The sequence below is a fragment of the Hermetia illucens genome, chromosome 3 (genome assembly GCF_905115235.1).
Source record: "Hermetia illucens chromosome 3, iHerIll2.2.curated.20191125, whole genome shotgun sequence".
Lineage (NCBI taxonomy): Eukaryota > Metazoa > Arthropoda > Insecta > Diptera > Stratiomyidae > Hermetia > Hermetia illucens.
Genome location: NC_051851.1, coordinates 88,361,036 through 88,384,689, shown reverse-complemented (window position 1 = coordinate 88,384,689; position 23,654 = coordinate 88,361,036). Strand labels below are relative to the sequence as shown.

General features: G+C 39.5%; 1 protein-coding gene and 2 long non-coding RNA genes across 4 annotated transcripts; 1 reads left to right on the top strand and 2 right to left on the bottom strand.

Annotated features, from left to right (window-relative positions):
- Window positions 1–1,046: 1,046 nt before the first annotated feature.
- On the bottom strand, window positions 1,047–1,759 carry LOC119651372 (general odorant-binding protein 99a-like). The gene is made up of 2 exons (XM_038054947.1): window positions 1,600–1,759; window positions 1,047–1,527 (listed from the first exon to the last, which is right to left on the bottom strand). The coding sequence occupies exons 1-2, from the start codon at window positions 1,636–1,638 to the stop codon at window positions 1,144–1,146; spliced, it is 423 nt and encodes a 140-aa protein (XP_037910875.1). The 5' UTR covers window positions 1,639–1,759; the 3' UTR covers window positions 1,047–1,143.
- Window positions 1,760–3,868: 2,109 nt separating this feature from the next.
- On the top strand, window positions 3,869–4,918 carry LOC119652729. Its single transcript, XR_005249586.1, has 3 exons — window positions 3,869–4,210; window positions 4,267–4,425; window positions 4,854–4,918. It is a non-coding gene; the product is annotated as an uncharacterized LOC119652729 (long non-coding RNA).
- Window positions 4,919–4,968: 50 nt separating this feature from the next.
- Window positions 4,969–5,666, bottom strand: LOC119652728. Of its 2 annotated transcripts, none has more exons than XR_005249585.1 (2): window positions 5,562–5,666; window positions 4,969–5,497 (listed from the first exon to the last, which is right to left on the bottom strand). It is a non-coding gene; the product is annotated as an uncharacterized LOC119652728 (long non-coding RNA). The 2 variants fall into 2 exon arrangements; XR_005249584.1 differs by having other exon boundaries at window positions 5,572–5,666.
- Window positions 5,667–23,654: the final 17,988 nt, after the last annotated feature.

Here is a 23,654-nt window from a genome sequence, read left to right as displayed (position 1 = left end):
ATATGTGTTGCAATATATGAAGGAAACATCGCAATTTATTTGAACACGCACACCTATCCAACATGGGGCAAGGAAAATACTTTAAATAGAAAATTTCAAGTAATACTTGATGTTCACATTTGAAATTACTATGAAAGAAAAATTGGTCAGGTGCAAATCCGACCCAGATTACGCAGATTATACACGTTACCATTGTATACTCCTGGAGGTTTCCAAGTTTTGCGCAGTTGATTTTGGCATCTCAGCAGTACCTAGGTTATACAAACGAAGTTTTGATAGGATGAAATGTTTCCAAAAAAAGGGAAGAAATCTATCGGAAAATTGTCAGTGTCAAGAAGGGCAGAGCAAAATTATTGCATTCAAACTTGGACGAACAAGGTGTTATGAGAGTTGGGGGTTATTCAAAACAGGTGGAACTGCTAAACGAAGAGAAACAACCGATTCTTCTCTCGTGCGTGGTCTGACTACATTTTCTAGTGCACATACTCATCTAGTCCAAACCTGGTTGCCGATAGCCTCATATGTTCCTAGCTACCTCGGAACCGGTACTACATAGCGTCTGCAATGCCCGGAAATTCAATACAGTTTGTAAAATAACTATTCTTAGAGAGTGTTCTGTCTTCAGGACTCCTCGCCATTGTGGGAATGATGCCAACAGATATCTGGGCAGGCGAAATATCGAGGATATGTGATGAAAGGTCGCAATGCTAAAGAAGGGTACCATGTTAATCATTGTTATGAAAGAGTGATTGCGGAACAACCATGAGAAGGTCAATTGTAATATCTCCCACATTACGCCAGGATTTAAATACAATATTTAGATTTATCCGTGCTCCGATGTAGTCCAGAAGGACTGCTACAATGGACGAAATTAGTAGTATCAAAAAATGACACCTTTTTGATTTCATATGCCATTCAATTTTGCTCTTTCCAAATTGCAAAAAAATTATGAAACTGGCGGTTTGTTAGTTGTTAATGTTCAAACTTTGCTGTAACTGTAGTCGTGCTTATCAAGAAAGTTACATGAAATTGAAAAATAGACGAAATCGGATCAAAGGGTATCTTTTTATTATTGAATTAGAAAACGATCACATTAACTTTAAAAAACTCGGGCTATTGGAAATATCAGTCTTAATGAAGTTTTTAAGAACTAGCATTAATTTGTGATTGAACCAAAATCAGATTGTTTTTGATGAAGCAATTGAAGTTGCGGTAAGCCCAGGTGCACTTGTCCGACTTTTGCTCGTTGCTGTCGATACACTTGAGGACATCAGCTCTGAAAGCATCCTTATCGCGATTTCCAGCCAATTGTTCGATTACGCGATCAGTAATAAATCCACTGTCATCACTCCAGATACCAATCTTCTCGCTGGTGCAACGGATGTAGCAACGGACGATTTCCTCGTCAGGATACTGGAACTTCTTGATTTGTTCCACGAGGTTTGCCGGAACGCTCAACTCCTGGATGCATGAAAGGCGGGATTGAGCCAGTTCTGCAGGACTGCGAGTTGCCCATTCGGCGCTAGCCTAGATATATGTGAAAAAATGTTAAGTCCCCTAAAGACAATTTTTTGAATAAATTGTGAAATGTTAACTTACAAATGCAACGATGGCAGCGAGAACCACAAAGAGTTTCATCTTGTCAGGATATTCGACGTGATACGTGAAGTTCGAAGCTTGGATAAGAACTGATACTGTCTAAGCGCAACCTGCGCATTTTTATAGGTAAACCGCACGGATTTCATTGCATCTCTCTAGACATCTCAAATGCATTCATGGAGGGCTAGACGCCTTATTGATAGCAAGGTATGTACATGGAAGAGGTTCCCGAAAAATTTCCATCGGTTGAGACTGCTATATACCCATGTACGAGTACGATACAAAAACTGTAGTGATTTATGTAGGGGAGGTAGGCGTATACGAAAAACTATGCGTGTTCAAAATTTTGTTGAATTTTGACTATGGAAAATTTTAGATTTGTTTCTACTAATTTGCTATGAATAGCATAGAGACTTAAATTTCTTTGAAAGATAAGCCGTTATTGATGTTTTTAAGGATGAGCAACAGGAAAGTTAGTTTGCTATCATGAAGGTGAATGAAATACATATTCTGGTCGATTTTTCCCGATTTATGGAAACTGTTTCTTCACTGTGCACGTCAAACATCGAAAAAGATCATTTGTACTTTTCAACTCCTTACATCTTCAAAAATGACTATTTAAAATACTTTGGGAAATTTAGAACGTTAATGTAGTGTAAAATGGTTTTAAGCATGAACGCATTTTCAACTATCCGGAGCTACTCTCGCAGCCGCAACAGTTTGATTTTGCGCAATGAAACATGACTTGTTCTGGATCCTCCGCTATTCCACCGCATCCAGGAAAATTCGACTAATCTATAAAACCAATGCGATGTAGATGCTTCGTGCAGCAACCAACGTGCTGCGCCAGGAAATCGATAATGTCATAATTGGCCTTTCGATGTTTCCGCTCAAGCTACTTTGATGTTGGGCGTGAGCCTGCACATCCAGTGACCCTTCGAAAACTCTGGAATGGAAGATTAAATACCCATTAGATATAACATTCTATATCAGGGGATGCAGTGCGGAACCCTGTGGTGCCCCGGCTGGGACGGCATACTCTTAGTGGTCCTCATGCATTTTGTGCCAGAGAATCCTCTCTAGAAGGTGGTTGTCGACCAAACTTCCGAGCGAGGGGTCCGTCGACCAGGAAAGAGGGAGTAAGTTGCTCCCCATTTGTTCCGGTCCAGCATTAAGTTGATGCGGACTTAGGACCCCATCATTCTCAAAACGAATATATCAGCTCTGGCCAAGCTCTGGTCAATAAGGCGGATTTGCGCTCAATATAATTCGTAGGCATGTCGTGTTCTACGAATTATATAAGGGAGCATTCAACATCTGCGAGCCGCTACGGTCACGCTCCTCCCAGGGCAGAGATGAGGCAGCGTCTGACGATTTGCCTCTGCCCTGGTAAGAAACCGTAAAGCCGTCGTCGCCTGACTTTTTTCGACCAAACTTGCCAAATATCTAGGAACTTCTATGCCTGCAAGGCACCATTATTTCGGTTCTAGTTGACTCCAGCCGCCTGAAATCCCTCTCTTTTGCTAGATTCACCTTCATGCTTATTGCATCCACTATAGAGTGGACATGCCCAAGCCCATGTTAGCGTTCCCACAGGCCATTGCAGCTTTCGATGATACGCAGATATCTGTCGTAAACGACTTTCTCTATTATCGTCACGATTGTATTCAACAAACAGAATGTGTGATGTGTTGACGGTTCTTATTGGGTTTGAGAGGCAACTTTTTTTTTCGACTTGGCAGGGACTCTTCAGTTATGCTACGTTTTGTCGTTTTTATGAGAGAAATGTTTACTACATGAGTTTATTCAGGATTCAATTATGTGAATACTTGCCTTGTAGCTACAAATCGATGATTATTTAACAAACATGCCCATTTAAAATAGATATAGCGAGTGATTGAGACGAGAGGCTACTTTATTTATTATTTTAATCTGTGAACATAACACGACTAGCTGCATAAAACAATATGTATACATATTTGATCCCCCATCTAAATACTACCACGAAAATCGCTTTGGAAAATTATATGTGACGTCAATTTAAATCGTAGTTACGACAATTAGCCATGACGCCCAAATTGTATAATAGTAGGGCGAATATTTAGAATGGGTTATTGTTAACAGATGACTCTAATGCTAGTAAGGATATTTTGTCAAAGATGCAAAGTTTTCTAGCAAAGTGTTCACATGTCTTTCGAGAATGTTCCACGGAGTATAAAACGGCCAGAAGTCCGCCCAAGCAGTCAGTCTAGTTCCAGAACAGATCGCGTCGGTTATGAATACGCCTCGAATTGTACCAGTTGAAGGAATTCTTCTATAATTAATTGTGCAGTACGGTTGAATAAGTAATGTAAAATAAACGCTTATATTAAAGTTATAGAACGGGTTTTTGTCTAGTGCCACTCAATCCAGTGACACGAGTTTACATAAAGCAAGTAACGCAACAAGTGACGAGTCTTCGTTAAGCAAGAACGTAACAACACTAATTACTTCGAGCAATTGAAGCCACAATGGAAATGCTTTAGGCGGACCTTGTAAAGCTTCGACTCTGTTTTATTGTGGGAATGGAAGATATTAGACATTTTTGAAGAAAAAAATTAGTCATCATTTGGTAAAGTACTAAGCTGAAATTTCGACGGGCTTCACCGAATAATGTGTTTTCCGCAGAAATTCATATTGTGAGGTCGTCGGTGTGTTGCAGGATCTGTTGTTTGGATGTACATTTACCTTATACGTTTATAAATCGTGAAGTGTTGTAGAATGCACAAGATCCATTGGCACTAACAGAGTAACCTTTAATGAGTGGTCCTACGACATAATTGGATGGTATTTTTTTTCATTTTTCGTGAAAAGAAACATTTTTCCCGATATTCCATTAATTTAGTTCCTTATTTAGTGTTTCGACCAAATCATTTTTCCCTCTGTTAGAGATAAGATATAAAGAGTAAATAATTCCCAACTATCAAATTAGTTTTTTCTTTGTTTTACTTCCAATAATAGAGGAATTAGAGTCATTTGTGTTTCAACTCGGTCATATCCTAGTTCTAATAATATAAATCTTGGCTCAAACTCAATCCATCCGTCGAAAACTCAAAAAATACTTTCGTAATCTTTCCAAAATATTGTACAGATGCTATTTTACTAATTTACTCAAAATTTTCTATGAATTTTAAAATATTTTAAAATAATTTTATTAATTCAAATTGTAACTGTACCTTTTTTATAATGCATTCTAAAATTTTCGATTGTTTCAGATTAAAATTAAGCACTTAGATTAAACATCCGGACTGCAAACACCTTGTAACAAGTTCAAATATTTCTGCAAAGTTCTTCTTTTTGTTTGTTTTTAAGTAAAACAAAAATGGAAAAATTCACTAAATTATATCTAATTAATACTGTTTTATTTGCAATATTTGAAACATACAGTTTATATATGAAAAACAAACTTTATTACTGGCTTATTTTGAGCTGTTTGTTTCAAGAATAAATAAATCTGCGCAACATATTTTAGTGAAGAAGACTCGAATTATTTGTAATTCCAACATCGGTTAGAGCTGTCTAAATAGTGTTAAATACTTAACAGGCATTCCTCTTTTTTGTTGCGCCAGAATAAATTCATGCCTTGCATCGCATCATCAGTCATCATTGTAATTCAGCCCCAAATGCCTACGAATCCTAGCCTTCACTGAATGTTTTGCAATTTCGGCTAGAAAAACGAACTCCTTTTATTGCGGGAACCTCCAATGGTCAAATAGAGTTTCATTATTGAAAAGTTTAGGGGTTTAGTTGTCGAACGGCCACCGGGTTCAACTATAGAATTCAGCCATGGGCCGGACATTTTTGCAATGTCAAATGATCTTTTGCATAGCGCATTGGGTTCCATTTCGACCTCAATGGGCTGTAATCAGCAGGATCAATATTATAATATTTGACAGAACGAAATTTCACTTTTATAACCTCACATTTAGTTACCTATGAGACTTCCACCGGGAGATTTTATTATTTATTTAGGAGAGCTTAAAATTTTCTGCGTGCTTTTCAGGTAAGGTCCCCGCAAAGAAATTGATACATATGGTGAAACAGAACTGCCTAACTCGAAGTCCTTCTTCTTCAACGGTTTCTGTCAACTTATCCATCGGCCAACCACAATCAAGGCGACCTGTGGTTGTGCAGATAAATGAAAATAATTTCACTTGCAATTTTGAACAGTACATCCAGCTGATCCCCAGCAAGCAGAAAGCAATGAAATGGCAACTATGACAGCAATAACGTTTCTAGCAAATGTAGAAATACGGAGTTTTATGTCTTCTTGACTATTAAATTAATAAAATCCAGCAAGCTCCTGCCAAAATGCATGTATTTACACAAAAACAAAATTTGATTGTAGTAGGAGACTACTATTTTTTTCAAATTTAAATTACAAAAAATCAGGAAAACAAATCGATTATTGATTATATTAAATTATCAAAAATTAATCAACCAAAATAAATTTTGTTAGTAGTGAATTCAGCTGCGAGTAGGCATTCAGATTTTGAGAAAAATGTTATTTTACAGAGAGAAAAGGAAAAGATGAACTAGAAATACATTTCAGATGACTCTGACTTAGTATGAAGCTATGTGAGGTGGTGTTCCATTTGTGGTATAGCGATCAACTAAATATTTCCTCCAGCCGTACATACATGCAATGACATAATTTATCAAATTTTGAGTGTTTGCCAAAATGGGTTTGTTTGTTTGCATATAGGGCAATCTAATTACATCTTCTTCAAATCGGCCCGGGATGGAAACCATAGGGGTCTGGAGTGAAAATTATTTGGGCCTCATATTATCGTTTTTATCATTGAAATTTCAATCTCTTCTTCTTTCCACCCCGCTTTCGTCAGGCTGCAAATAGATCATGAAATTAAAGGTTCGGAAGAATGTTTTCTTTTGCGGGGCCAACTATTGTCGACCCTTTAAATGGTAAATGTACATATATTTTCATATCTCTTTTCGAATCGAAATATTTGTCCAACTAAATTTCATAAATAATATAAATAAATAATTAGTTTACTCGAAATATTTTTATCAAAGGTGCCTTTCAAACATGTGAACTCGGAAAAAAGTACTTCAACCTCCCCTAAGTTTAGTGTGTCATTTTGCTGCCCACATCATAATAGTGGAAGCAAGAGAAGAACTCGTTCTGATAGTGAGCCTACATTATGTACGTAGATACTCAAGAATCAAAATCATGTGTGCGACCAAGTGTATTATCAACAATTCAAACAAAAAATCTGAGTAACAATAGCAGCAAAGTTCATAGGAAGCCGTCTGAGGAAAATTTCTTAATAAAATATGTAGGAGTACTTAAAGTTGGACAATACTTTGCACATTGCACGGCGGAGATGACCACAGGATGGTAAGCGAAAAGCCAAGCTACTCATTGATAATCTCATGACCTGTTCGTATAATGTACATACATACATATGAGATTGATTTAATTTATTGCATCTGCCTTGAGTGGAGGCTGGTCTGGATATTTAAAGTGCTTTGTTCGGAATACATAATATAGTATGCTGCACTATTCAGGTATATAGGGTTCTCAGTAGAAGGTTTAGACCAAAATCTATGAAACAAGCCACGTGAAAGATGTTTTGTTTACATTAATCCCCATTTAGAAACGCTTTATATACTTCAGAAAATAAAGATTATAACTGAATCTTTTTTTATTTTTATATAAAACTTTTATTGATTTACATTATGTGTGGGCAAACTTACATTCTACATGAAATACAAGAATGCTTTTAGGCGAATGTCACTTTTTAGTTTCCAAGAAAATTTTATTCAATTAATTGTTGTTATCTCCATTGATACAGCAAATATATGAACGCCTTGGAAAATTTTCAGCAATAAGTAAACTTGATATTCACATTATTTGACTCAATCGCCAATCGAGATGTTATTGAAACAAATAACTTATCGACTGCTTTCATGTGTACTTTTATTAATCTTAAGGGGTTTTCTAACCATTTGATCTCAAAACAACAAGCTTATCTTTCATCTTTTTAGCGAAATGTATTGTATATAATGACTTAATTCCTTTTGCGTTGCAACTGAGTGTACTTTTGAGATAATATAGTAAAAATTATTACTTGTTAATTTTACAATGTCAACAATTAATTATAGTGTTATAAAAAGAATGCTTGTGTACACTTGTGTTGTAAAAATATTAGGCTTAAATTTTGTGAAACCAAAAAATCAAAAGGGTTTATTATCAATAAACAAGTAACTGTCGTCCTTATCTCAATCATTTTTTTTATGCAAAAATGCCAAAATTGCCCACGGTTGAAGAAATTTCAGCTGCTTTTAAGGTATTGTGCGAAACAAAACATTATTAACATCGATTCAATGTCTGCCTGTCTGCCTGTTTGGCTTTTTTGAAAAGAATATGGCGGGGCATCGATTTATTTTTATACTTGATCAAATATAGGCAATCGAAGGCACAAAATTTCAGCATCAAACTTCGTTCTCAAAACCCGCCCAAGCGAAAAACCTGAAAAAAAAAAATACAATGGTTTATTTATACGAAATCAAGTACATTCCGTTCCGATATCTGCACAAATAAAGTTAATAACGGCATGTTATCATATTTTAGCAATTTACCTAAAACCGAAGGGTATAAGAGATAATATAGGGCATAATTCTGGGGAGTTTCAAGAAAATCGAACCATTATTAATAAAGTTACAGAAGATGAAATCTTTCTACTTAATGTGGATTTATTGCACTGTAAGACGCCATCAGCATATATCAATTCATCAAATCTACAATAAAGTGAGCTCCTATGAACGGAAACATTTTTAGTTATTTGTATAATAGTTTCAATTACTCGAGACAGACATTGATATGTATTATAATATATGTATACGTTTATGCTAACGAAATAGGCGGATGTCCAATTTGGACGCAAATATGTAAAGGTTTTGTGTTCATTTTATGTAAGGAACTCTCTGTACACGATTTTCCATTCGTACATAGCCAAGAATACAAAATATTCCGTCATATTTTGTCAAATTCCAAGATACATATCCATATGTACATACATATCAACGACATAAATACAGTGTTCATCCTAAGTAAACGAATATTGTCCATTGCCGTATGATAATGCATACATTTATATGTGCGCTTCTAAATTGATCTAAAGGATCCTCACCCATTTCCATTTTGCTTCGTGCACAAATACATACATATATATGTTATGTACATACAGTCCCTGGCCATATTATTGGACGTACTGCAGATTCTATGCAAAATCTTAATTATCAGGTGTTTTTCAGCTTGAACATTTATTAATAGACACATTTATGTAATTTGTATGTATAATATACTTAGTTACCTAATTGTTAACAAAAATAAAACATCATATTTTTAGAAAAAATATGTAACATATGTATTAACTGCTAAAGAACTTTGAAATGTATGCCATAAAATATTAATACTTCGTTGAGCCACTTTATGCCGCTATGATAGCTTCAATTCTGCGCGGCATGCTGTCAATGCAAGATTGTACTGTATTCTGCAATTGAGAATGATGGTTCTACATATGGTTTATTTTTCTAGGAGCTGAGTTTTGGTTGTGATCACCTCTTTAGCCACTTCCCTCTTCTTCAGCTCATATCCGGGCTATTACCCGGCCAATCCAGTAGAGGAATATTCTGCTCTCGCAAATATGTTTTCACGCTCGGAACGGTTCGGAAACTACTTTCTGAGCTGGGGGACCAACCGAGTTTTTTAGACTTCTATATACTGATCTTGCCTCATAATGCCTTTTACCACGTACAAACGTCCAGTAACTTTGCCACTGATAACTGACCAGATCATAACCTTTGTAGGGTGCTTCGCAGTTTGAACGTTGCAGTCAGGATGAAATTTTTCTCCAGGACTACAAAATTTCAAATGTTCTTTCATCGATAAAGCAGACGTATCAAGAATAGAAAAAATGAAAGAATATCCTAAGTAACAGTCCTTATCTTTCATTATTTCATAGTTAATGATGCATCTAATATCAACTTACCGATCTCCAGAAGTTGACATTTTTAACACGACACTGTGCGGCCCATTTTCGACGCTGGGCTTTCATCGCAGCCGTTAACTTGGGCCTCTTGGCGGGTCGGCAGGCCTTTAAATATAAATCCTTTAATTTTCTACGTACAGTTCGCCCAGACGCAACTACATTAGCATCTTTCAGTTGAGATTTTATCAGTCTTGTGGTAGTACATCTGTTTCCTAGGCAAATTTTCCTTAGATATCTTTCTGACCTGGTAGTAAAAATGGGTTTCCTACCGCATCTATTCCTTCGTTTCGGGCTTAGTTTATGACCTGACCCCACTTTCTTCTTTATACGTCGTACGGTGGCTTCAGACGCCTTCAACCTTCGTGATATTTCGCGGTTGGAAAACGTTTTCAGATCAATGAGGGCCTTTACTTCAGCTATTCTACGCGGTGAAAGGTCGGCTTTTGGTTAAAACGTTCAAATTTATTATCTATATTTGTTAAATGCTCTGCACACACAATAAACAAATAGTTACATATTACAAAATTGCGAAATAAATTAACACACCGTATAAAACCACAAAAAATACCATCTGTACCTATAGCAGTCCAATGCATTCGTATTCGAAAAAGTGAATATCTCTGTATTCCCACGTCTGAAAGTGAATACAAACGTATTCGTATTTACGAGTACGAATACGAATTCTGTTGGATTAATACGAGTATTTATACGCGTGAATACGAATTTTTTGTATTGAAATGTAAGCATTCGCCTGGATAGCGAACATTAGCGCTTTTGTGATCTGATCAAGTTGTACGTATGTACGGTGTAGTCGGGCTTAAACTCCATAAGAATATTAAAAGCATTGCAGGTGTAAATGAAAAAATATGTACATAGAAACTCGAAGGATATTTTCAAGCTTGAAGAATTGCTTTGGAAGAGAAAGCATTTGAAAGCAAAAACATAACATTTTCTTTTTTTGTGCTTTTGTCAAGTAAATGGCTGTGGCCTGTATCAGACATCAGATGACTCTGTGTCAGAGAAATATCTATTTCACTTGATGTCGCTGCTGTAACAGACAAATGCCTGAGGCTGCCTCAGTCAGTCTGTGTCAGACAACAGGCAGGCAGGTATGTGTCTAAAGCAAGCAATTTGTAAACAAAGCGTGTCGGCTGCAAGCCGAAATGGTGAACTGAGATACGCACGAATTTATGTGTGCACTCAGCTAATGTCAGAAATACGATAAGTTTCAAAAAATATTAATCGAGCTCTTTCATTTGATACCCCCATGATCACATTCTGTGAAAAAAATGCGCCCCCCTTTCGCATGTATGGGGAGCCACCCTTTAAACTGATGATGATGACGTTATAAAGGTCCGGTAAATTTCTAAAATATGGTAATATACTATTATTAACTTTGTTTACACAGAAATCGGAATGGGATGTATTTTGTATTTTTCCGTTGGGTATGTTTTAAGAACGAAATCTGCTTCATTTTTTGAGCCTCACATTATGAGCCCTCACTACCCTACGTTTCACCCAATATCAGACATAAGATCAGCTTTGGAAAGTACTAATTGAGCCCTTTCATTTGTTACCCTACATGACCATATCCGGTGAAAAAAATGTACACCCCCTTTCGCATTCAAACTCAACACAAAATGATGGGATGGAGATATCACGCACTACAGCAATTATAAGGTATCACGCTTTTTCTGCTATTTTGCAAGGGCGAATAGCTCCATACGCCCAGAAAACCATTTACCCATATCAAAGAGGTTTCACTCCAGGTAAATCAGCAATATATCAAATTTTTTCTCTGCGGCAAGCGATGAAAAACTATTGGAATATGTCCGTCAGTTGCACCATTTTTTCATCGACTTCAAGGTCACCTATGATAGCACAGCCAGGGTAAAACTGTACATGGCTATGGGAGAATTTGTTATCCCGACGGAATTTGCAAGATTGACTAGGCTGATCCTGACCAATGTGCGAAGCTAGAAAAACGCAGCAGGATGAATTTCGAGAGCATTCAACATCAACAACGGGCTAACACAAGGGGATGCTTGCTCGTGCACCCTTAACCTGGCCGTGGAAAAAGTTCTCTTATCTAGGGTCGAAAATCACAACCGAAATTACGAACTTTTGACGCTCGCGAGAAAAATCCTCTGAAGAATTTTTGGTCTTCTACATAAGGATGGATGATTCCGTAGCGTTAATAACGATGATTTTTATGAGCGATATCATGACCTTCGGGTTTTGAATAAAACCCGGCTTAAATGGTTGTGGTGAGGGGTCACTTAATTCGAATGGATGAAGATGATCTAGCCCGGAAGTCTATAAGGGCAATATCTGTGGTAGAAAAAGAAGACATGGGAGACCTTGCTTGAAATGGAGCGATGGCGTAGGCCAGGACACCAGACAGCTTTTAGGGACATTGAATTGGTGGACCTCGGCGCAAAACTGGGATGTTTGGAGTTCCTTGTTAAGGCGGGTCCAGACTCGATACCGGTTTTTGCGCCGTTGATGTTAATCAAATCAGTTAATACATTTTGCGGTTTGAAGATTTTTTGAAAGACAAGAAAATTTAAAAATGGCGGATGTGCAGCTGTTTTCTAGGATTGCGTTTCTTTTGGGTATGGGTAGTGGTGCCTACTATAGTCCAAGAACGGTTCATTTGAAATCGGAATTTCAAAACAATTTACTATAATATTATATTGTCTAGTTTCTGAACTATATGTTTAACAAAATGCAAAAAAAATGGTGACGGCTTTGGCAAATTGTTTACTTTTCCGCCGGGTTAAATGTTTACTTAAAAAAGTTTTTCGAGTAATAAAAAAATAAAGCTATTATCATAATAAATAGGTAGTACAAATTTGGCGTTGATTAGACTAGTAGTTTTTTAGTAATCGTGTCCACGCGAGGGTACTTTCAAAAAGCATGATTCTGAGGTAACCATGCTTTTAAACGCATTTTAATTTGTTGTTTTTGTTATTAAAAATCAACTTATTTAGTTGGATTGAGTCATCGATTCCAGTGCCATAAATTATTCATTCTACAGACTCCAAAACTTTAATGCTACCAACAAACCATATACATATATGGTGTTGAAGGTTCGCAAGCGTAGATACAACTACGCTGGAGTAACGAGGTAACTCATTATAAATATCTACAGCTTTGGGCCTAACGCTCTAATTGTTATGAAATTTGGTGAAAATATTCTATTGATAATTGTAGGACAAACGGTTTCGTCCAGGGCAGAGGCAACTCTTCAGACGCTGCCTCACCTCTGCCCTGGGAGCAGCGTGACCGTGAGTGGCATCGGATGGAAAACGCTAATTCGCACCCTTGGCGTGTTTTCCTAAACATATAAATGGAGCGTTTTCCATCCGATGCCACTCACGGTCACGCTGCTCCCAGGGCAGAGGTGAGGCAGCGTCTGAAGAGTTGCCTCTGCCCTGGACGAAACCGTTTGTCCTACAATTTTTAATGCTTGGGTGCCATGCCCCAAACGAGGGATCCGCGGACCAAATAAACGTGGGAGTAAGTTGCTCTCCATTTGGTCCGGTCCAACAACAAGTGGTTGTGGACTTAGGATCCCTCACTTATCCTAAACAATTATTCTATTGATATTATACTTAGGGAATATGCCATAAAAATTTATTCAACTTTCTCTCATCACAGCTGTGTATAACATCTTAAGAAAGGAAGAAAAATCAGGCTGACCTTTTCGCAATGACCTTTTGTTATTGGCAACCGTTTATGATTGGATTTTGAAATGCAAACGCTTCTCGACGACAGTGTCGAGGCTCCCCAGAATGCCCATTTTCTCTAATTTCAAGGAGAATTTTAGCGACTAGACTAGCGACTAGACTAGCGACTAGACATCCTGTGGGGTTACAGAAGGTAAGATCGAACATTTCTCTCTCTCATGCGGGACTGGGCTGCTGTATTCTGATAAGTTCGTCGGAAGTATGTAAGTGTGAATCCGGTGTTGGATTAAGGCTTCCTGTATCCACTAGGCGCGCCTTCATGTCCTTTGAACCGATAAAATAGCAACTGCGGGATTCGGATAGAGGATAAGCAACATTTCAGCGGTACACACCAACGGAGGCTTCCGATACATAGGAGGAGGAGGTTTTCCATGAGCAACTCCACGCAATCCAGGGCATTGTTGTCATGATAGGAATTCCAAAGTGGACTCTCACCTGTGATGGGGAAATACGGTCTTGGCGACTGCAATGACAATGGTAAGGGGTTTGCGGATCTCTATTCCACTATGTTGTGATTAGTGTTACATTGTTCGAGCATAGAGCTAGTCATAAGGTATGGTCAATTAGATCAATTGGATATCAACTGACCGGCAAAGTGCATCTAATTTAATCGACACCGTTGCGTTACAAGACTTGGTTGACGTCAGTGGGATAACTATATTGCTGATCGGTCGGCAGACATCGGAAAAGATTTGGCAATTGGGTCGCCATGAAAAGTGTTTTTCTCTCCGATGCAAATGATCTGATTGACTGCCATGACATTGAAGCGGACCGATGAGCTTAGGGAACTGGAGGTTCTTATTGCGGCTGCGAGTTGGGGCGAACGTGATGTGTTTGATCTCCGGTGCCACGGAGAATTTCGGGAAGGCCAGCGTAGCAGCAAAAGGGAATTCATTGATTTCGACACCGTTTACCACAATGTGAAAGAACTTGCGGTGCAGTTCCACCTCTTGCCATTGTTGAAATGTCTAGTCACCGTAAAGTGCGGATACGGACTCTTGTTACGCACTTCCAAGGGACAACCCCTAAATATACTGGTGTCGTTAGAGCCCACGTCGGCATTCTGATCACCCATTATGAAGCGTTTAGGAAGCCTATCCTATAGAAAGCATTCTTCTCGACCATATCGGAAACCTCCGTTGGTGGATAATTTTGTACAACTGTGATGCTCTTGAAGCTAGCTCGGAATCTCGTAGTTACGATCCTATCAGAAACCGACCCCCGAGCAATCGGAAACCGAATTGTGTTTGCTACGACTCGGTTTACCAGTATACAAGACAGTAATGCTGCAAGAGGAAAAAGAGTCATTTTCAGCTTATACCGCTCCAATTTCACCCGATTTGGAGAAAGTGAGCATTCTGGGACCTCCTATACCGATGTTGAGGAACATGCACATTTTCCAGAAACCTTCAATCTTTTTTAAATTAACGTCATCCTTTTTCCAGTTGACATTGATGAGAGTTTATATAATTATTTGCAAATTTTTCCATATTTTTTACACTACATTTTTCAATGGATTTCTAGATCTAATGTATCTGCCAATATTGCACTTGTTTGCATTTGCTGGCCAAGGAAATCAACTTCCCCCGTGCTCCAATGAACAACATTCTTCTTCATCTCCTATCTTATCTAAAATTGCATACTGTTCAGTAAATCTACGATTCATAAACAAAGTTAACAAGGATACTCTCATTGTTAATCCCAATATCAAGGAACACTGCATGCAATCGACAAGGAACATTATGTGACTGGGTAGACCTTTTTCTGATTTATTGTCATCACCTGAGTGGAAAATTTTCAAAACAAGAATTTCGTCGTCAGATGATACCTGGTATCAATAACCGGTCAAAAAAGAAGGTGTGTATATGCATCAGCTGATGCATTTACGGTCTAGAAAAAAATCTAAAGGGCTCTATGTATCTTTTTATGTTTACGTAGGTAATGAAAGCAGAAACCAGTTTTCCCAAACCTGAGAAAATGACTGAAAGAACCCAATAGGGCTTGTTATCACCTGTTAGATTACTCTTGTTTTAAATCAGGGGTTCTCAATGTTGTAATGCCGTTTATATTCTGGATGAAGTATTTTGTTGTGTTGTTGATTGAATTGAATTTTCTGTTTTGCATTAGGGTTCTGTGTAATACAGAACGTTGTTAAAATCGGTTTACTGTCTGTTATAAGTTCGTCTATTTGTCTTTCATATGCACTTTCTTTGGAAACCACTTCACATATTGAGGTGAAATTTGGTGAAGTATATAGACTATGAAATACCATGCATAAAGTGAAAGGCATTATTTTCATTATCATCAACGGCGCAACAACCGGTATTCGGTCTAGTCCTATCCTAGAAAGGAACTCCAGACATCCCGGTTTTGCGCCGAAGTTCACCAATTCTATATTATTCATCGACCAGCAAAAGAGGCAGCGAGGGCTGAAACACCTGATGTGACACCAGTGGCGATGGTGCGGAGATGACAACTCTAATACCCAGCGGTGTCGTTGTTCTGGAAAAGAGATCGGTCAAAATCACTAGTCCTGAGTCATGACCTGAGTGGAAGTGCGATCGATTCACTAGAGCCGAAAATGAAAGGCTCATCAGGAGCGTAGCAATGGTGAAGCGGATGTGGTCGACAATGTTCCTCCAGAAGAGCGTAAATTCTCTGATAACAACAGCGCGTGAGGCCTCCATGCCCTGGAGGGGTCCCAGCCATGACAAACCTTCTATGCACTGGTGGATAGTAGAAATTGTGGACCTACGGAAGGAGTGTCATAAGCTCCGCCAATTGACACAACGTTTACTCGCTAGCGAGGAGGCATGCACCATAAAGGCAGAGTATAACTAGCAAAAAGAAAATGTAGTGCGATAAATAAAAGCAGACCTCGCGCTGATTGAACTTAGTCCATGAGATAGGGCTCGGGGGCTTGTCACCTGGAAAATCAGGGCTCTGCGGGAACCCTGCATACTAGGTACCAACCAAATGGACCGCATTGTACGGGCATTTATTCCCAGACATCCGGTACAGATTGATGTCAACAGCGCGGAAAGCGTTGTTTCGGTCACGATGCCCCCAGGGCAGAGGTGAGGCAAGACGAAGCCGATAGGCTTCCTTTTTTGTATAATTGGGTACTATGCCCCAAACGAGGGATCCGTGGACCATAAAACGTGATAGTAATTCGTTTCCCATTTGGTCCGGTCCAACATCAAGTAGATGTGGACTTAGGATCTTTTATATCCTAAACAGAAAAAAGAAAGATTGAGACGAAATTTGGTGAAAAGGTGGAAACTCTGGACACCCACACATGCAGTGAATTGTATCCTTCTACGTTGAGTTTAAGGAGGGGAGTCCTCATACACGTGCTTTCGTTTTCGGTTGCTTCTTTTGAATGTAATTAATTTGAATGAATTGATTTTGAGAACTGCAGAAGCTAGGAAAACCGACTCGAATTCGCAAAAATGTACATCCCCTGAGCTTTTGAGAAAAAGTCATCTTCACAGGTGAAAGGAAATTCAATATATTTAAATCGGACGGCAAAATAAAAATATGGAGGAAGCAAAACTGCGGAATGAACGAAAAGAATCTGATTTCCATAGTGAAACATGGAGGAGGATCACTGCTGGTATGGGATGGGTGACTTGCACGTTTTTGATAGGAATATGGACCGCAGAGCCTATATTGTATTTCCAAAAACCATTTCCACAGAAGCCCGGAAAGTGTGAGCCTGTCTGCAGATTACTATTTTAGTCAAGATAATAATCTGAAACAGATTCGGCCAAATACAAAGTCGTGGTTAAGCCGGGAAACCGGTAGCTCGCCGCTTCAGGTATGAAAGATTTTGTTTGTTTCTTTTGTGAATATATTTGAATGCAGAACTATCCCATTGGCACATAGCCCGTTATGTGTCTTATAGTAATAGTGTGATTTTGATCAAACTTACTTCATACTAGAATCTATGTTCCTACAAATTTTTATAACTCTAGGCTAAACTTAAGGGGGGTTTTTACTCCATTTCCCCAAAAATATAGTAATATACTATTATATATTAAGACTGCGGTGACGTGGTAATATTTCAAGAAAAAATCCATAGAGACGAATACTTTTTCGATGTGTAAGTCTATTTTGTATTCCAGTTTTTCCTTTATAATTATTATTTTCAATTTTATTTCTAGAGAATAGATAATAGAGAAAAATTCAGGACATGAACTGAATATTGTCTTTTTTATTTAGTTATGAAATTCCTAAGTTGATTATGAAAAGAAAAACAGACGAATACTTTATATAAAATCGTTCCACACAATAGTGCCTACTTCCTCTGCAAAGTTACTGCTGGGTAAATGGAAACAACAAACAAGCTGGACGCTTCAAGTACGAAAGGTTTTGTGCATTTCTTATCCCATAGCACGTAATATATTCACATATTATGTCAGAGTATCCACTTTCGGGTGATATTGACATTCGTAGTCCTCAATTTTCAAAGAAGCAACAACTTTGATGTATTATAACTTTGTTAGTAATAGTGTGATTTCCACCAAAACTCCGCCATGCTGTTAACATAGTATGCTGGTTCCAAGCACAGGTAAAGGAGGAGGGTTTGAGGCAACGTACTCTGTACTTTCCTCAGTAAAACAAAAATAAAATGCTGAGATCAGGGAAAGAGATAAATAGAGTATAGTTGGAGTTATCCTACTATGCTAAATCCTACCTGATCTCTCTTGGTGACAGGCCCCGCGACAAGACCAAGAAAATGCATAGAATGTCGTTACAAACCTGATGATCGGATTGAGTCACAAGCCTCGGAGAAATGCTAGGGCATCCACCTCAGTCGACGCGGCAGGACGGGCCCCGATCCTGTCGAGAAATGGGCAAGGGTTCTTGACGCATGGACGGAGTCAGGACGTAAGCAAGTTAGTCCGCACATAACCAACAAAACAAATACATGTCTGCACGCTAAATGTTGGTACCCTAACTGGAAAGACGGAGGAACTCGCAAGAGCCCTTCGGAAAAGGTGCATTCACATCTGCGCTCTGCAAGAAACCCGATGGTCTGGTGCCAAAAGTTGCGACATTGAACGCGAACGCGGTAAAAATGGCTACAAACTTCTCTATTTTGGTAACCCACACACTCAATATGGTGTTGGCATTGCCATCTCAGAGGGTTTCCGTGATGCCATTAAAGAAGTCGAACGATTTGATGATCGGCTGATGAAGCTCACCATTATATCAGCTGATCGCACTATTCACTTCTTCACCGCGTATGCACCACAGACAGGTCGACCTGATGCCGAGAAAGATGCCTTCTGACAACTTCTCGATGAAAAGACTTGTCACGTGCCTGCTGACGATTACATAATCATTGCCGGCGACCTTAATGGTCATATGGGTGAAAAGGCAGACGGTAACAGGTGCCATGGGGGAAAGGGGTTCGGAGCGCGCAATGAAGGTGGCGAGCGTATAATCGATTTTGCGGATACCCATGATCTTGTACTTATGAATACATGGTTCATCAAACGATCTTCCCACATTTTATAGTGGGAACAATAAAACGCAAATCGACTATATTCTCATAAGACGCCAACATTTCACCACTGTCACTGATTGCAAAGTCGTTCCCTATGAGACCATCGTACCTCAACATCGGCCGTTGATTGCCGTCCTGCGAATTAAGCCACCGATAAAACAGCGTGAGGAACGCACTGGCCCGTGGCGCATTAAATGGTGGCGATTTGGTAAGAAGAAAGAAGAAACGGTCTCACTCATACGATTGCCAACCGTTACGAATGTAGAAGAATCATGGAACCAAATGAAAAACACGATCCACAAAGCGGCCTCTGTAACCCTCGGGGTCACCAAGCCGGGTAAGCGGTACATCAACCGAGATACTTGGCTTTGGAATGATGATGTTGAAATGAAGGTCCGTGAAAAGAAACGCCTCTACCACAAATTTCTCGACGATAAAACGTCTGCTAATTGGCAAATTTATAAGAATGCCAACCGGGAAGCAAAGAAAGCGGTCGCTGTCACCCGAGCGAACCATTTCAAAAATCTTTACCATAAACTGGGCACTCGGGATGGCGAGAGAGATCTGTATCGACTTGCTAAAAGCCGTGATGAACGCACACAGGGTATCGAACACTTCTGTTGTATTAATGACAAGAACGGTACTTTGCTTACCAACCGTCGAGCCGCAACGGATAGATGGCGAGAATACTTCGAGCAGATTTCAACTGAAGAATTTGCTCATCCTCCACTTCCACAGTCATTGCCGACATTTGGAGCAGTTCCACCAGTCAGCGCAACTGAAGTTGAGGAGGCAATAAAACAAATGAAATCGGGGAAAGCAACAGGACCTGACGACATCGCATCTGAGCTCTGGAAAGCGAAGAGCTGGGACCCAACATTGTGGCTCAGTGAATTCTTTAACCGGGTTATTCAGGAAGGAAGAACACCATCTGACTGGCAAGAAAGTACCACTGTTCCAATATGGAAAAAGAAAGGTAGCCCAGCAGAATGTTCAAATTACCGTCCGATCCGGTTACTTTCCCATACCATGAAGATTTTTGAACGCATTCTTGACAACCGTATTCGCGAAATCGATGAAATAACCGTGAATCAAGCCGGATTTGTCAAGAACTGCGGAACTACTGACGCAATACACGCTGCGCGGTTACTCATGGAGAAACACCATGAGAAGCATCGCCCTCTTTACATTGCCTTTCTGAATCTAGAGAAAGCGTTTGACCGTGTACCACACGAACTCATCTGGTATGCTTTACGACAACACTTCGTGCCAGAAGAACTCGTGCGCTGGGTTCAATTGCTCTACCACGATCCGAAAAGTATAGTTCGAAGTATGGCGGGTGTATCAAAACCGCTTCGTGTCTCTGTTGGAGTTCATCAAGGAAGTGCCCTCTCACCACTCCTCTTTGTTCTTGTTATGGACACCGTCACCCCGGGATATCCAACGTCCAGCGCCCTACACACTGCTTTATGCAGATGATGTTTTCTTAGCATCTGATAGCAAAAATGATCTCGAGCAACTTGTTCAAAAATGGAATGATCGCCTCATGCAACACGGTCTCAAATTGAACTTAAACAAAACTGAATTTTTGACGACCGATCCCCATGAAACAGGCACAATCATTGTCAGCGGCAGTGATCTGCCCAGAACTGAGCGATTTAAATACCTTGGGTCAACGCTATCAGCCAATGGAGAACTGCGTTATGAAATTGCTTCACGCATTAACGCAAGCTGGATGAAGTGGCGTTCCACAACTGGTGTCCTTTGTGATCGACGTATCAACGAACGTCTCAAATCTAAAATTTACCGCAATGTCGTCCGTCCAGTCGCTCTCTATGGTTCTGAGTGTTGGCCGACCAGAAAAGACAATGAGCGGCGTCTTGCGGTAATGGAGACGAAGATGCTACTTTGGACTAGTGGCTTCACACGTTTAGATCACATCCGAAATGAGGATATCCGCGATCGTTATGGGGTTGCACCGATCGTGGAAAAGTTGCGAGAGAGGCGTCTTCGATGATATGGTCACGCAATTCGTGCAAACGAGAATTCACTTGCCAAGATTGGTCTGAACATCGAAGCCGATGGTAAACGACCAAAAGGCAGACCTAAGCAACGGTGGCTTGATACGCTGGATGGAGATTTGAAAGCCTCGAGATTGCACCCAGATCAGGCATTCGATAGAACCAAATGGCGAAGCCGATCACGACGAGCCGACCCCGGTTGTGAACGGGACAAAGGCTGAAGAAAAAGAAGAAGAGTGTGATTTCCACCAAACTTGGTGAGATCATGCTTTACATTATAGCCTACATCACTGCACTGGTGTGGTGGTAGGATGAATTTAAGGGGGGTTTCCAGCCAATTACAAAAAAATATAGTAATATGCTATTATTAACTTTATTTGAAAAAATATCGGTATGAAAGGTATTTCGGAGCCTAGGCACTATATAGTGGCAGCCTCCTGATTTTTTTCAGATTTTTCGGTTGGGTAGTTTCTGAGAATGGCTCCCTTAAAGAAACGACCACTTTTAACCCTCTGCACTCCCCACCTTTCCAACAAATGTCAAAACTAAGACCAATTTCGAAAAGTTCTAACCGAGACCTTTAATTTGATACTCCACATGACTATATTTGATGAAGAAAAGTTTTATACCCCCCTTTTGCATATATGGGGACCCCCCTTAAATTCAACGCAAAAGAATGTAACTCACTGTAAGTGTGAGCGTTCGCAGTTCCCACCTTTCTACCAAATTGTGTGTCAATCGCTATAGCCGTCTCCGAGAAAAATGCGTGTGACGGACAGACAGGCAGACAGACGGACAGACAGTAAACCGATTTTGTAAACACAAAACCTTGAAAATGAGCAGCTAATATCCTCCGTGCTTACCTTAATTAGCAGTATTTTGAATTTTTGTAATATAATATCTTTGTTTGACACTCTCTTGCAGTTAGACTGCGATGCGAATACTGTTCTCTTTGTGGTTACCACATCCATTGAACTGGCAGGGAAAGATTTACTTATAATGAGTTTAGACACCCTTTGGCACCTAGTACTGAGTCGAGTATTACACTAATCTCAGAGTGTATCGTTCTAGATGGTATGCTCGAACCTATCATAATTTCGACTGCTTGCAATACCTGCTTAGCGGTAAGATGTTTACGCATTTAGCAGCGGTCATATGTATGCATGTACTCGGTTCAAGGTCTGGATTTCTACGTGATCTGGAAGCAGAACGTCTCCCCAATTGTATCATAATGAGAAAAAAGTTCCGAATTGACACCACGTTTAAAATAAATAATTGCCTTATTCAGATAAATGTTCCAGTGTTCTACGAAATATGCGGTTTCCAGTTAAGAGTTTGACGTGCAACCGCGGCTTAATACTAGGCAGCTCCCTATTCGAATAATAATTATAATAAATCAGTTTTACTTGTTTTTGTCAGACACAACGTTGCATAATGGAAATTTACTATCCCCTATAGTTCGCGAAGATAATAGTTTGCACTTGTATAATGTCTGCCTTAGGTTTGTGTTTCCTTGTTATGGAGAATATGAATTGAATTTTCATTTGGTGATTACGTCTCTGATCACCTGATTTATTTCTTCCTACATGGTAGGATTGGCATGGGATCTTTAATTTTTAGTTTGTTGCGTATGTTTTGCGTATGCACGCACTATCATCTCTTTTGGTTTAGTTAATTTGAATGGTAAAGATTATACCGAATTAACCGGCATTGAAATAGTGAAATGACCGCACAGTAATAAAAATAATCATCACGCAAATACGCACAACCGCAACTAGTAGAGCTTCTAAGACCGCTTCGATTAGCTGATCGCAATGCCTAAATAACAGTTTGCCTGGCAAAACCCTTGGCAGAAAAAAATACCTTCGTAACGAACCTTTCTACTGACAGCAGACCCGCAACAGAACCTCGGATATGGTTCGCAACCACGGTACTTGAAATTTTCGAACAATAAATGGGATAAAAGCGGAGATTAGTGCACGCAATTTTGGAAAACATCACAAACATTCTGGCGGTGCAAGAAACAAATTGGCTTGGTTGTGACTTTATACATAGATTGCACCTGTTTTCACAAGCGGAAAAAAGTGAAAGTACGAGCCCTTTCATTTGATTCCCCATATGACTACTTGACGGACAGCCGACAGACGGACAGATTGAAGCGATTTTAATGAGGTTTTGCTGCACACGAAACCTAAAAAGGACGTATGAGCCTAGTTACACGATGACACCGAAACTGAGACTAGGTTACCAATTGCCCATAGTGTTGCTAAGGCGAGGATGGAAATCTAAGTGACAACCTTAATTGCATCTAGAAGGGATGGATGCATTCTAGGTTCAACTAGGTCCTAATTTGTGAACTCTGTACGCGTTGTCGTCGTCGAGACGTTACCCTCATTTTGGCCTTCAGAATGTCCTTCTTCTAATAATCGCGATATATCGATCGCGCCTTCCAATTCCGAAATCCGAACAACAGAATCTGCCCAGCGCTTTTGGGGGTTTCCCACCGGCCTTCGTCCTTCTGTTCTCCCTTCGAATACTAGTTTAGGTATCTAACTGTCGTTTCATACGTCGAACGGGCTAGCCCATTTTAGCTTCCGAAGTTTGATTATTTTGGAGATTTGATGATTGTATCTGATTTGCAATTGGCTGTCCTATCGTTAAGCTCTTATTATTCTCTTCAAGACCCTCTTCTGGAAGGTATTTAACAGTTTTT

Bases quoted from the DNA above. Each gene is read 5' to 3' on its own strand.
- LOC119651372 (XM_038054947.1), bottom strand. From the start codon at position 1,638: ATGAAACTCTTTGTGGTTCTCGCTGCCATCGTTGCATTT. The intron at 1,528-1,599 runs GTAAGTTAACAT...ACATATATCTAG, and splicing joins TCGCTGCCATCGTTGCATTT to GCTAGCGCCGAATGGGCAAC.